A 13242-nucleotide genomic window follows, 5' to 3' on the forward strand; every position below is an offset into this window, starting at 1 on the left:
AGGACCTCGGGTTTGTGCACTGGACCGACTTTTAAGGACCAAATTAGTGTGACCCAGAGCCTCGTTCGTTCGCTCGTTCGTTCGTATCTTTGAATTTTTCTTCTTTCCTTATTTTCTTCTTCTGCAGGTGCTGCTTCAGGGTGTCCCTTCCGATCTTCACTGACTATATTACTTCTTGGTACTTTTATAAATAACTACTAACCTTATCCTAGTACATACATACACATACATACACTCAAGCATGCCCTAAACTGCGTTTCAAAGATGAACACGCGCAACTAGTAAGCACCGAGGCTTCCTCAGCGAGCCCCTTCGGAGTACTGAGCCTGAGGTTTGATGCATGGCATGCATACATGTCCTGGATGTACTCTAGAACATCGTACATACATGTACATGTACTGTTGGGTAACGTTTCACTACGGATACATAATGCGATAGGAACTGTCGATTTTGCTGAATAAACTTTGATAAAATCATGATCAGGTGGGAGTTGGTTTGGGGCACGATCATCACAACATACATAACGGATCGTCTCCCTTGGACCGTTCTTCCCCGTTTGTGCAGCAAAGATAGATACTCCGGACTAACCAGAGTCTAGAATGCGTCTATAAGATATCAGAATGAAGACCGCGCTTGTACACTTTACATGAGATGAGAGCCGGGGCTTAATGGGCCATTGTCTGTTGCAGGGAGAGATTAATCTCAACAACAAAGGGTGTTATTTCCTCTTTTGTTCCCCATTGTCAGTTGCGTTAATAATCCACAGCGGGTAGTTGCGTCGGATTCCTGAGGCGCCTAAAAGTTCTGAAAGACGGGGCGGGTTCACATCCACCATATATACATTCAATATAACCCCAATGGCATCCACAATCTCTAAGCGCCTCGATTGGTTCCAGACGCCACTGCTCGGGGGCCTAGAATGTGGGATAGTTTGGCAATCTGGAGCAAATTCAATGTCAATCTTAAATATATCAGATTGGAAATTGATTCCCAGCCAACACACAGTACATACATACATCGTCTCCCGGGCCCTGACCGGTGCCGCCGTTCGTCGCTCGTGTCGGGGTACGGGAAAATTACCCTGCTTTTCTTTCTTTTTCTCCCTATTTTCAGGATGGATGAACGAGTCTGTATTAGGTATGACTGTGCATTACATAGAGTAGGTGGTATGAGGGCCGGCCGACTTGGTTGCGCACATCCTTTCCCCCTTATTTTTCTTTGATACGAAACCCTACATGACTTGCACGATTGTACTGATCTTGAACCTTAAACCAGGTTTACTTGGCTTAACAATTACCAACCTACTATTATATATGCTAGAAATATGGGTCTTACCGTGTACGGGCACTGGATCCTAATTTACTAATTGTCGATCTGATACGTGGTTGCAGTTGTCTCATTGGTACGCCCGCACTGAATCAAATCGTCTTATTGGCACCGCATGGTACTGTAAACCCCTACTCTTGATTGTAATTCACTGATTGGGTGCCTTACAGTGCTACTTAATAATAGTACAATCCGAAGCCAATTAAGTATTCAATGCGCCAAGGTGAGCTTTTACTATATCCTGTCAAACGCGTACCACCGCAGGAAAGCCAGCTGTCGAAGATTATACTGTCATGATCAGGAATATCATAAGAATCGGTGTGTTTGTGCTTTAATTACTTGGTTGTTGTTACATAATTATCGATGCGTGCACCACAGCGCGTATAGTAGTTACATGAAGGTAAATGTTCAACTTCCTCCACTGCGAATTCTTCTTTCATATTTTACATTTCACATTTCAAATACAGGCTGTGATGGCTTACTGTCATGATCTTTAATTGTCTCCTCTATCATCAAAGTCAATTATCGGCATATCGCCCGAGCTAGATCAAAAAATTCGACTATCGAGATCTGGTTGTCTAGGACGGTTCGGTACGTATGGGCCTCCCTTGCTTCAGTAATCCTGCACTCAAGTGCAGATTTGTTTATATCTATCAAGATATAGGGAAATACTAAAGCATAATAAGACGGATATAAATGTATTGACGAGAAAGGAAGGAGATACATAGCTTATGCTATGCTCAAGATCGAACTCTTAACAAGAAACCCAACAAGGTGCCGAGAAGCGAGTGCAAATGAATACATAGGAGCTTGAGAATCGTGAGATTGCTCAAAAGGAAAAAGGAAAGAAAAAATACCTCGAGAACCTTACAACACAACAACAAATCAAGAGATAACCTACCAGTAGCCTTTCTTTCAAAACCTTCCACTATCGCGAGATCCCCGGGAGATCTCTGTCTTGCGTAATTGCATAAGGCAAACCAACATTTGCCTTGCTTTACTCCATCTACATATATAGAGCTAGAGTACGCATCATACATTCTCTATTGGCCTATCGGAATAGCTAGGTAGTGGGGTAAAATTGGAGTTTCGTGAAGAATACTGTGCAGCTCGTGCCTCATGGAGGTACGTGCAGAGCAACTGGTGATCGATTGATTGACCTAACCTACCTACTAGCAACATCTTCATGATATCGGTACTTATCCCCCGAAATGGTAGTTTTATCCACGGGGCCGTATTTTTTTCTCTTGACCCATGGCGCCCGCTGTTCCGACGAGCCTAAACAACTAGTTAGTACAGGGCTGCTAGACTCTAAGCTAGAGATTTCTCCTGGGTGTTACGGACATCAGAAGGAAAGAAAAAAATTGTTTCCTTCCCTCCCTTCTTCGGTCAAACAGACATGATCAGCTGGATAGCCAGGGATAAGTAAACGAAATTTTCACGACATCTCGCATGCATGTGGCTTTTAAACAGTGGGTAGGGAAAACCACTAATTTTTGCTAGCGTTACATCTACTAGCTAGTGTGATGGCGTAGCAGGGTAGAGCCTGGATAACCAGGGTCAATGATACTCTACTCTTAAAGGACGACCTCAAGATAAGCTTCCATTCCCCGGTATGGCGGAAACAAGTGGTTCGCCCATTTCCACGGTACCTACCAGTGTAAGATTCTCTCGATAAGCGTTCCCTGGGAACAAGCATACCTGGAAACTAAAGTACATATACTTGCAAAGTGCAATAAGTATTAAAACTACCAGTAATCAACATGTACTACAGTGCTGTATGTACCCATAGAAGGCAATGTGTATCTAAACATTGATCTTTTTGGTTTGATGTTTGGTTTGCGGTTTTTCAGAAAACCCGCCGCAAAGTTTTACTTGCAGCTTGCATTTCAAGTTCCTTTTACCTACCTTAAGTATCCACTCCATCCGCAATATTTGGAACTGCAGTATTTAATATGGCTTCCCAACGCACCTTCGCCCCGTGCATGATGTAGGCCGGTTTTTCAGGCATATATGTATTATTAGAGCCCATAACTCTTTTTTTGTTTGTTTGTTTAATTCATTAATTGCATTAGAGCCCATAATTACTTGAACTCGTTATTACTATTAATTATCATCATTAATTGATGTACAACCGCCACGCAACCACACAAGTAAGCAAGCCAACGTTGTTTGTGACGCCATGGATCACATCCGTCCGGATCAATCCATCAATAATATTGATGAATAGCTTAATCTTATTTATTCTAGTGCTGCAACTGCTGTACCTACATACTTATATTTCTACCAAAACTGCGTTATTCCGCATCGACTCCTGTAACCTACCAACATACACTCACGCAGTGTCACGAAGAACACTAGGATAGGAAAGGTTTCCCCTCCTTGCGTGCAGCATATTCCAGTCAATATTTCAATCGATCCTCGGAAGGGCATCCTCTGCCACGCTTTATACCAACGAATCGGGGCAATCATGCAACTGGAGATTCCGGGGAGTGATGACGTTCGAGACTCCCAGATCGAAGGAAATACCCCCCCAGCAGCTAGCTGCATGCCAGCTGGAGGAGAAGAAAAAATATCCAGATCATAATGCAATGCAGGAACATCCAAAGCTGAGCTATATGATAAAGCAGAAAGTTTCTGGGGGGGTTACGGGGGTACGGGTAGAGGCATCCCTTATAGGTCAGATAGACTTCGATGTACGGTACGGTGATAAGACAACGGGTAAAGCTTGCCGGCCGGTGGATATGCACGTTGATCTTGGTCTTTGACCTACGGATATCGTCTCCGCAAGGTGAGGTTCATGAAGCGATGGGTTGCGGGCTGTTGGGCTTCATCAATTATCACCCACTCTTGGCAGAACGCAATTTGGCGCTTACGGCGTCTGCATACTCGTTGTAGTGCCGATACCACCGCCCGGCAGTATGAAACCAGCATTGATGTGCCGGAGAACAGAACTTTATTTCTGGCGCTCGTCATATCTCTAACGACCACGGTGCCACGCGTGACAAACATGATATCGATCCTGCGTTCCTTTTTTTTAATTCTTTTTTCCGCATGCAAACACGATAATGATATATGAGTGGGGTAAATCAATTATATGCAACTACGAAAGTTCACACCTACATTAATGCATTACATGGTCGGGAGAAAGATCTTCAGAAGCGTACAGTTTCAATTACAGTACTGTATACAACCAGTATAGTTATATATATATAACCCAACTCATCAACTAATTTGATCCTACATACCTCATGATCAAACTAGTACACGTGCGTACTTCAGGTAGATTGCGCGATAAATAATTTGCCATTTTCTTGCATAACATAACGTACAATCTAAGGAGTACACTCCTCTCTACATGACGAAAACTGAAAGACGAAATCTAAAATAAAAAACGCGAAATCTATCTCAAAGAAGCCCCCGAATAATTGGCAGAAACAAGGGGAGTAAACAGCAATAAGCATGCGCCGCCATAAAATTAAAGTTGAGGCGAGAGTACATGCAGTATAAACCTAACAGCGGGAAAAAGGTGTATAGGAGGGAAAGAAGTGAATTGAAAAAGCAAAAGCAAAAACAAAAAAAAGAGGTCGCGGTTCTCCATCCCCACAAAGCAAAAGAAAAAAGAAAACCCCAAATTGAACCCCTCAAAGCTCCAGCGTTGCACTTCTAAACTGAAAAATCCGAAAAATCTAGCGGTGATATGCGCCAAAAACTCCGTGTGCAAAAAATTATTCCTCGTGCATCGTGTGTAAATCAATTGATTTAGCACCCTTTGCCTAGCAATGCGAAATAATTTCCAAAGCGAACCATCGTTTTGGATTCTAGTTGAAGTATGGAAAGTTTCTTAGAGTCTCGGACCCATCGTGGGAGTCGTAGAGGAATGACTCAGAGTACTGTTTCGATGCCCCCAGTTCTGAGGACATCCAATATTTCGAATCGGTTTGCGGCACACTTAGGACTTCTACTGGAGTAGATGTGAAAGTCGCTGGAGCAAATGAGGTTGGTGCAGTTTGATCTGAGCAGTGGAATTGCTCGGTTCTTGATCCATTTCTGCCAGGAATGAACCCGCAGTCCGGGCAACCAACATCAATGCAAGGGTTGAGAGGCCCGAAACCACAATTAGGCTTTATAGAAGATATATTAGAATACATAAATAAAACTCAAGAATAGGATACCACTTACACAGTACCACGGAGCTGGAGGTGCCGTTTTGGCCATTCCAGAGGATTGCATGTGAATCATATTTGAGGTTGAAGATTCTTGATCGATTGTAAAGGTAGACATAATGGGATTCCTGGATAAGTTTGGGAGAGAGATATCTGTTGTTATGAGGCAGGCGTTATATATGTTGAAGGCTGTTTCGAATGATGTCCCTTTCACCTTCGAGTGGTCATGTCTTATATATTATTCTTCAGATAGAAGAATCCAGGATAATTGAGGTTCCATATGACAGTCAATGATGCATAGCCATGCAAAGAGTCAGTATTCGGAAATCCTGCATGATTAGAGAAATTTTTGACCAAGCCCTAAAGAACAGACAAGGCAAGAGTCCATAACATCCAAAATTCAAACTATGTCCAAGGCTCACAAACACCGTAGGATCATGACGAAGTCCCACGAACAAGGTTTTGTTGTGCTTAATCGCTTTCTGTTTCCAATTCAAGCTACAGCTCTCCTTTGGCGGTAGTAGCATAGCCATGGCAAAAATTCGCACAGTACGTAGTGCCTCATGACACGATACATCGTTTCCAAGACTCTAGAGTGACTGTCACTCATTCACGAAATTATGGCTGGCGCGGTATAGAGCGGGTTACTTCGGATCTTCAGGTAGACCTCATGTAGACCCGATGTGTAAGAGTTCTAATGGTGGCCTGTGGGAAGAGCTTTTGTAACCCTGGTACGTGCGCATTATAGGAAAATAGTATCTTGGAGGCCTGTTGCAGTAAAGAGTCATATACAGCGTAATCAGTTGGAGGAATGCTATAGGCTAGTACTAACCTAACTTAATATAAAGAAAAAGACACAACAATCAAGAGGTGAGTCTAGCAAACAGGTATCGGTAGTTGAGACGAATGAATGGCCACAGAAATAGTTCGTTCGGTGTCAGTTGACAATGTCTTTCCCTTGTAGGTGTAAATATGTAGTACTGCTTGGACGTGAGACGCAGGCACAGAGCTAGAGAGAGTTAGATAAATATTATCTGCCTCATATTTGGTTCTAAGGATTCCTCTGGTATGCACAAACCAGGGTACATTATTGCGAGAAGTTTAAGGTGAGCGATATGTTGTAGGCAGTGTATGAGAAATTGTACAAACCCAGAGCTAGCTAGAGGTGAGCTTGGTGGGCGCAATGGGAGAGTGCTAGCTGCCATGGTACCTACAGATTCTATGATGTTGTTGCTAGCCCTAAGGGCTTGAGCCGCAAAATGGGCTGGTACCAAATAAGTCCAGGTACATACACATATATGCATTGCTGCAGCATGGATGATCTTCCATTTTCCCGGAATATCGAATAAGGAAGTGGAGTAAGCATACATGTAGGCAGCACTCAACATAAGAGCCTCCTTTTGCGCTCGCGCCCCAACCACCGATTTATGGCGCGCGGCTCTGTGAAGGTAATGTCATGAGTACACGCGTTAAAACCATAAGGTTTCACCTTGTGGTATATATTCTGCCCTCAAAAATTAGTACAGAAATTTTCAGCGTGCGTACTTCATTATTTCCCCGTTATGAGCACCGCCATGACCATAATTCCTTGTGCGCACAAGACTTGTGGCTATGATGTAGCTGAGATCATAGCAGCACAGGTTAGCGGGACACTAGGGCTGAATGATTAACATTATAAAACTCTAGATACTAAAGTATCTATTAATCTGGAACATCTTATCGATAACAAGCTTAGGATTCGGCCCAATTTACCGTAGTCGGGACTTAACGTTTGCCATAAAAGTCGTTATCGAGTGATAAGATACCCCATACTGTCAACTAAGCCGTCAGGTTGACTAGCAGGATGTCACTCATCCCATGAGCATAAAGGTGAGTCACGGACAGGTAAGTACTCGTAGTTTCCTGGCGTTTTTGGACTGGGCCACTATTGCACACACCCAAAATCAGGGTCTTGGCGTATTTTTGTATGGTATGCAATATCAGTCGCGTTCAAAAACGTCAGGAAGTTACGAGTAAGTATGTATGTATGTATGTATGTGTGCACATACGTACAGACGTCTGAGACCGTTGTCCAGGAGTTTCCGGCGGATCAGACTCTTTGCTTTTGGAATCGATAGATATTGCGTATATTCGGAGTATCCACCTAACGAAAGCAGAAGAATGGGTACAAGCGAAAACGGGGGGTAATGAGGGGTTTCAGCTATGTTTTGCCTATCTGGCAAAGTTCTAGAAAAATCGCCCATGTGGATTAGATCTACCGGAAGCTGATATTCAATCAGAAACAATCCATTGGCTCGGATCCATTTCTATCTTCAGCGTCTGTATCTGTTGACTGCCGCCTAGTCCTAGTGGTACTGCGTAATTAAACCTAGTGATGGATATAATGAGTCGTGGGCGATTGTGTTTTGGGACGCGACGATCAATGTTAACTCTCTGACTCGACTCGTTCAGATAATTGACAGTAGTAAGTGAGAGGAATGTTTGTGGGGCTTGCGAATTTTCGAAAGGCTGATTGTTTTCCTTGTCTAAGAATCCAGCGGCGGATCCCGAAGTGTTCGCGGGGTTGACCTAAACTTTTCAGCTGCAGGACCTTCCCCTTGAGGAACTCATTTCTGAAAGAGACGAGCTACAACAATGAATGTCGTTGTGCCTTAGGAAGTACAAGAGGTTGAATCTCGGTGTGTCATTAATGATGATGGTTTAATAACTCATAATTTTGATAAGAAGTGGAGAGTCCCCGCTGTCTGTCGTGTTTTCTGTTCTTTTTGCAAGGCTAATTAAAATGATGTAAAGGCTCTCTCGCTAGCTTCTTATACTTGTTATTGCCACCGCTTCAGCTCGTTTCTTTAAAATCTTCTCATGCGCATCAAATCTCGTACTTTTCTGACTGTTGAGCTGTTCCACTGACCATTCCGCTGGATATTTGGTGACGGTTTGGGATACTCAACTTCATTGTGTGTCTTAAAATGAGTCGAGGTCCCAGAACTTCGAGCTGAGGTTGCGGCTCCATAGAATTGCAAGGATTTTGAAGATATACTGACTCTTTGAAATGCGTCAACTTTGACTGAATAGTAGTTACACTATATCGATTTGGAAAAGTATATAAGAAGCTCCTCTGCTGCCTCTATTTTCTTTTAGAAGGCTTTCAAAAAAAAGAAAGAGAAAAAAAAAAAAGAGCGGAAACGCCTAACTTTATGTTTTGTAGTTCCTGGCTTCGGGCTCTGTCGATAGCGGTTGTTTATATTATGAATCCTATCCAACGATGCATATTGCAAAATTGGGAGTCTGTGACGGTTCTTCTTGTGAGACAGTAAACGTACTTGGGACGAATTGCAGTATTTTCCGAGATAATGACACCGAGACAAGGGTTAGGGTTGATGACCAAAAGTATTTTACCAGTGATACTGTCACGAATCTGACTTAAAAAGGCAGAAAACTGGGAATACCGTGGGTGCGTCTATATAGATATCTATCAATTTCAGCCCTCTCTTGTAAGCCCACATAAAAACATTTTGATTTATAAGTTGCCTGGAGTCCTGGATGACTTTAGAATCAAATATTATATGGCCCCCTCAGATAGGGCAATTCTTTAGATCCGTCCATCATATATTTAGAAATATGATCAGAGTAGGTATGGTCCTTTATGTACTGTGATATACTACGGCCGATGTAAATGTGAAATTTAAGATCGTCAATTCGATCTTGAGGTGTTCCTGCTAAGAAAATTTTATAATTGCTGAACCTAGTTTGAGTTGACTAGGCATGTGAAGTTGTAGGTTTTTAACTGGGTGGAACGTGCGATTGCTCCGCCCTCGGGCTCAGTTGGTTCCAGTTACGCAGCCAATAGCGCGAGACATGAGAATAAAACTGATTTGCATTTTCTCGATTGTCTTATCCCTGTGTAAAACCTCTTACCCAGCCCAGTCCAGTTTATGTTGACGTCATGAGTGGGGTTGGAGTTTTCGCGATCATAAAAGCCGAGGTTTAATAGTTGGCGATAGCCAATAAAAAACATGCCTCGAAATCTTTATCAATGATGCCTGCGTTGACCCAAGATCATACTAGATGGGGTGATAGAAAGATAGGTTATAGAGGTGGAGGAGAGAGGGGTAGAGGTGCAGAAAGAGGAGAGGATGAAAGAGAACGAAAGGTGAGGTTGTGCCAATATCCTTACATGTATGTACCTACATGTAGTTTGCTCTACCACGCACTAGCTTGCTGGTTGAAACAAAGGCTTTAACCAAAAGTAGTCTAATGAATAAACAAGCTTTTCTGCATCGTTGACTAGATGTCATGTGCTTCATGAGTAGGAACGATTGCCTTATAATACGTGCCCCTCTAGATAGATTTATTCGTAACGAATTCTTTTCAGTTTTAGCACTGATAATGGATTAGGCTTCACTTGGGCATGCGCGTTTTCTTCCTTTTTCGTTTTTTTTTTTTTTTTTTACCATGCCATCCTTGCCTTCATGTATCGGATATATACGTATTGCTGATGAATCATATTCAAATTGCCGCACGTGTTGTGAGTGAAAATCCCTGTTCGCACAGGCTTCGAGTGACAGAACATGATCTGAAATTGCAGTAAAGTATATATAAATCACGTTATCAGTACCTTTCAAATACATATATAAGAATCCCAGCTAAAACTCCAACTTCCTCTTCAAGAACTCAATCGTTGTCTCCATAGCACCCTCAAATACACCCTTCTCAAAGAATGTAAAGTGTCCTCCCTTGTGTATCGACAACTCTTTGGGCTCACTTGCCTGGTTAAACAACGACAACACCACATCCGGTGCACAAAGATTATCATTGTCCGCCTGCAAGAGCAACCACGGTGCGGGACTGATCGCTTGGATATAACCCTCCGGGTTGTAGTTAAACAAATGGAACATACTCTGGGCCGTGTACTTATTCACCCATTTCGGCGCCTTGGTCTTCTGAAGCCCAAACAAGAATTCCTGCGCGTCTTCGGTGGGAACAAACGAGGGTATAGCAGGGTCTGAACTGGTGATCATCATAGTCGCACCCTCACCACCAGCGATGACATTCTCTCTATCCGCCCTAAGCATTGCATCCACTTGAGCCCTCGTACTCCGTAACATATTGCGGTTCAGAATCTTCACGGTTGATATCATCGGTCCGATAGTTACAACGGCCTTAACACGCTTGTCGATAGCGGCAACCTTTATACAATGGCCACCCGCAAGTGAGAATCCCCAGATGGCGATCTTAGAGGCGTCGACTTCGGGCAGTGAGCTCAGGTAGGAGATGGCGTCATGATAGTCTTCAGCTTGTTTATGAGGATTGATTTCCCCGCGGAGTGTGCTGTCGCTTGACCCGATGTTACGGTGGTCGTAGACAAGGGATGCAAGCCCGGCTTGTTGGAATAAACTGGCGACAACGTCGAGGTTCATTTCTTTAGCAGCACCCCACTAGAGAAGTTAGTGACCATGCAGCTTGAGTTTAGGGAGATTTAGGGAAACGTACGCCATGAGTAATGACAATAGCAGGAGACTTTGAAAGTTTGCTAGAAGCAGGATAGAACCAGCCGCGGAGAGTGAGGCCGTCAAAGGCTTTGAATTCTACGTCTCGCCTTTCGGGGGAGCCTTTGCAATCAGGTTCTTGAATGTACGTGTAGGCCATTTTGGAGTGTCGTTCGAGGATTAAGATCTGATGGCAATGGAGGATGTTGGGATACCAGTGAGTTGTGAGGAACAACGTCTTAAAGGTGCGAGAACGCACCCTTATATACCTCACGCCATTGACTACCGAGGAAGTCAATTCTTCGTCTGAGCTCGAGCAATGTGGGGTATTCTCTCGGTCTCGACTCCCCCTGAGAAGTTGTGGTTGCTGATCACGGACGTATACGTATTTGCTTTATGTCCGCAAACTCCCAAAACATCCTCAGGTTACAAATCATGATGTGAGCAGATACCTATTTATGATATCCTGTGTAAAGAGTGCAGCTGGATGTTGGATGGCGTTGGACCCACAGGCAGTTTGTTGATCTTTGCTTCTTTGAGTTGCGGGGGTGTGTATGCGCATGCACCAACGCTCAATTGTCATGAAATATCACTCGATATTAAAAATCACTTAGGTAGGCAGCGTGCATATATAGAAAGTGGATACTAGCGATCATAAATATACATGTATTGGCCCATGGCCACTGGCTCTTGGGTTGTTTCAATTAGTCCCCGGACCGAGAATCACGTTTCCCTTGATGGAGATGTTCAGGCAATCCTTGGAAACTGTCAGATAAGAGGTTTTCCTACGGCTTTCAGAACTGTTGGGGCTGGTACTCTAGTGAAATGTGCACGGCCTTCTCTTTACCTTAGCTTCTAGGGCGTTCGTTTTAGAGAATGCTTATGATTGCTTTATCCGCATCTTGTTATACGAGCAGAAGAGCACCCCCAACCACCGGAAATTTAGTTGAACCAACAGAAAAATCGCTCTAGTGCCGTCTTTAGGTGCCGAGCGCAAACCCGGATTTTGTTCTGGAGGTCCGCGAATGCCACGTGTGGTCAAGCATCGCTGTGGTGGAGCCGCACGGCCCGCAGTCAGATTGTAAATTGGCCTGAGGCGCCTCAACTTTATCTGCAGTGGAATAGACTCCAAGTACAGTCGTTCGCCGATATAACGAATGCCAAAAAAGCCACAAATTTGCTATAACGAACGGGTTTCGGTGATCCGAATCTAAATTTCACATAGAAACTTGCCTGCTATACCGAATAATCTACTGTATCGAACGGAAAACTTTGGAATATGCACGTTCGTTATATCGGCGGACGACTGTACTGTCATTCACGGGGTATTGGCGGACACTGGGTGTTGACGGACAAGCCAAAAAAGAGACAGCCAAGCCAAGTTTTGTCTTCAATTTGTCAAAATCCAGTGTCCGCCAATAGCCCGTGAACGACAGTACAGGCTACCTATAGTCTGTAGACTTAGTGCGGAAGCAAACCTCCAGTCTCCCCGATAGGTTGACCCGCTGGTGGATATCGAGTGAGGTGCGGTGACGATGTTCTTCTACCCAATGTAGACAGGAATATATCTCGGTTTAGATTGGTTCCTTTGGAATGCGACGGGTTATTTAAGAACAATACGCACCGTCGAGGTAGAGGGGTAGATAGTTAGTTGTATGTTTTCTAGGAGCCCGCCAAGTACAGCATCGAGAGTATTAGTGAGAAAGGCGTGGCTACATGTAAATACTTAATCGTACGACAATTCGAGAGGTTAACTGCTTGCCAATAGTTATCGTCCTGTTATGTGGCAGGAATTGTCATTGGGGGGGGGGGCACTTCACACCGAGAGCGTCTGGTTTAGCAATAATTACCTCATGCCTACTCGCAAGATATAGAGGTTTCTGGTGGAAAAAATATTAAAAAGAATTGCCTAGCTAGACCTTAGATAACTAGGAAGAGATTACTAGCCATTCCATTCAGAGACTGACAAAAAGCTGGAGTGACCGTAGGAGCACACATAAAGTAGAAATTATGTTTTAAGTTGAATATAATGGTATTTGCCTAAAGGGCCATCGATGTTGTCGAAGTGGTGGTCATCAGCGTCCAGTGGCGGAAGTATTGGAGGGGGCTCTGATCTGTGACGTTCTTTCTCTGCACCCACATGCACAGTCACTTTCTGTCCTAGTTAGTCACGGATCACCATTGTACTTTACGACCAATCAAGTCTTTCAGCAAGAAGCCCTCTCAGAATATATATGTTACCTCCCGGCAATCAATATTGCCTA

At 43.7% G+C, this 13242-nt stretch overlaps 4 protein-coding genes across 4 annotated transcripts; 1 reads left to right on the top strand and 3 right to left on the bottom strand.

Moving 5' to 3' along the window:
• Positions 1-1114: 1114 nt before the first annotated feature.
• H6S33_010354 (uncharacterized protein) lies at positions 1115-1823 on the top strand (the record flags this gene model as incomplete). The annotated part of the gene is made up of 7 exons (XM_044841730.1): positions 1115-1137; positions 1276-1338; positions 1392-1402; positions 1497-1549; positions 1628-1644; positions 1705-1726; positions 1794-1823. 7 exons carry the CDS (start codon positions 1115-1117, stop codon positions 1821-1823), a joined length of 219 nt encoding a protein of 72 aa, XP_044697497.1.
• Positions 1824-5147: 3324 nt separating this feature from the next.
• On the bottom strand, positions 5148-5610 carry H6S33_010355 (uncharacterized protein; the record flags this gene model as incomplete). Its single annotated transcript, XM_044841731.1, has 2 exons — positions 5148-5450; positions 5509-5610. The coding sequence occupies 2 exons, from the start codon at positions 5608-5610 to the stop codon at positions 5148-5150; spliced, it is 405 nt and encodes a 134-aa protein (XP_044697498.1).
• A 4525-nt stretch (positions 5611-10135) lies between these two features.
• H6S33_010356 (uncharacterized protein) lies at positions 10136-11138 on the bottom strand (the record flags this gene model as incomplete). Its single annotated transcript, XM_044841732.1, has 2 exons — positions 10136-10927; positions 10983-11138. 2 exons carry the CDS (start codon positions 11136-11138, stop codon positions 10136-10138), a joined length of 948 nt encoding a protein of 315 aa, XP_044697499.1.
• Positions 11139-11725: 587 nt separating this feature from the next.
• H6S33_010357 (uncharacterized protein) lies at positions 11726-12928 on the bottom strand (the record flags this gene model as incomplete). Its single annotated transcript, XM_044841733.1, has 7 exons — positions 11726-11735; positions 11795-11825; positions 12425-12521; positions 12603-12640; positions 12705-12732; positions 12829-12858; positions 12926-12928. 7 exons carry the CDS (start codon positions 12926-12928, stop codon positions 11726-11728), a joined length of 237 nt encoding a protein of 78 aa, XP_044697500.1.
• Between the last annotated feature and the right edge of the window lie 314 nt (positions 12929-13242).

The sequence above is a fragment of the Morchella sextelata genome (assembly GCF_020137385.1).
Source record: "Morchella sextelata strain SCLS chromosome Unknown scls_4, whole genome shotgun sequence".
Lineage (NCBI taxonomy): Eukaryota > Fungi > Ascomycota > Pezizomycetes > Pezizales > Morchellaceae > Morchella > Morchella sextelata.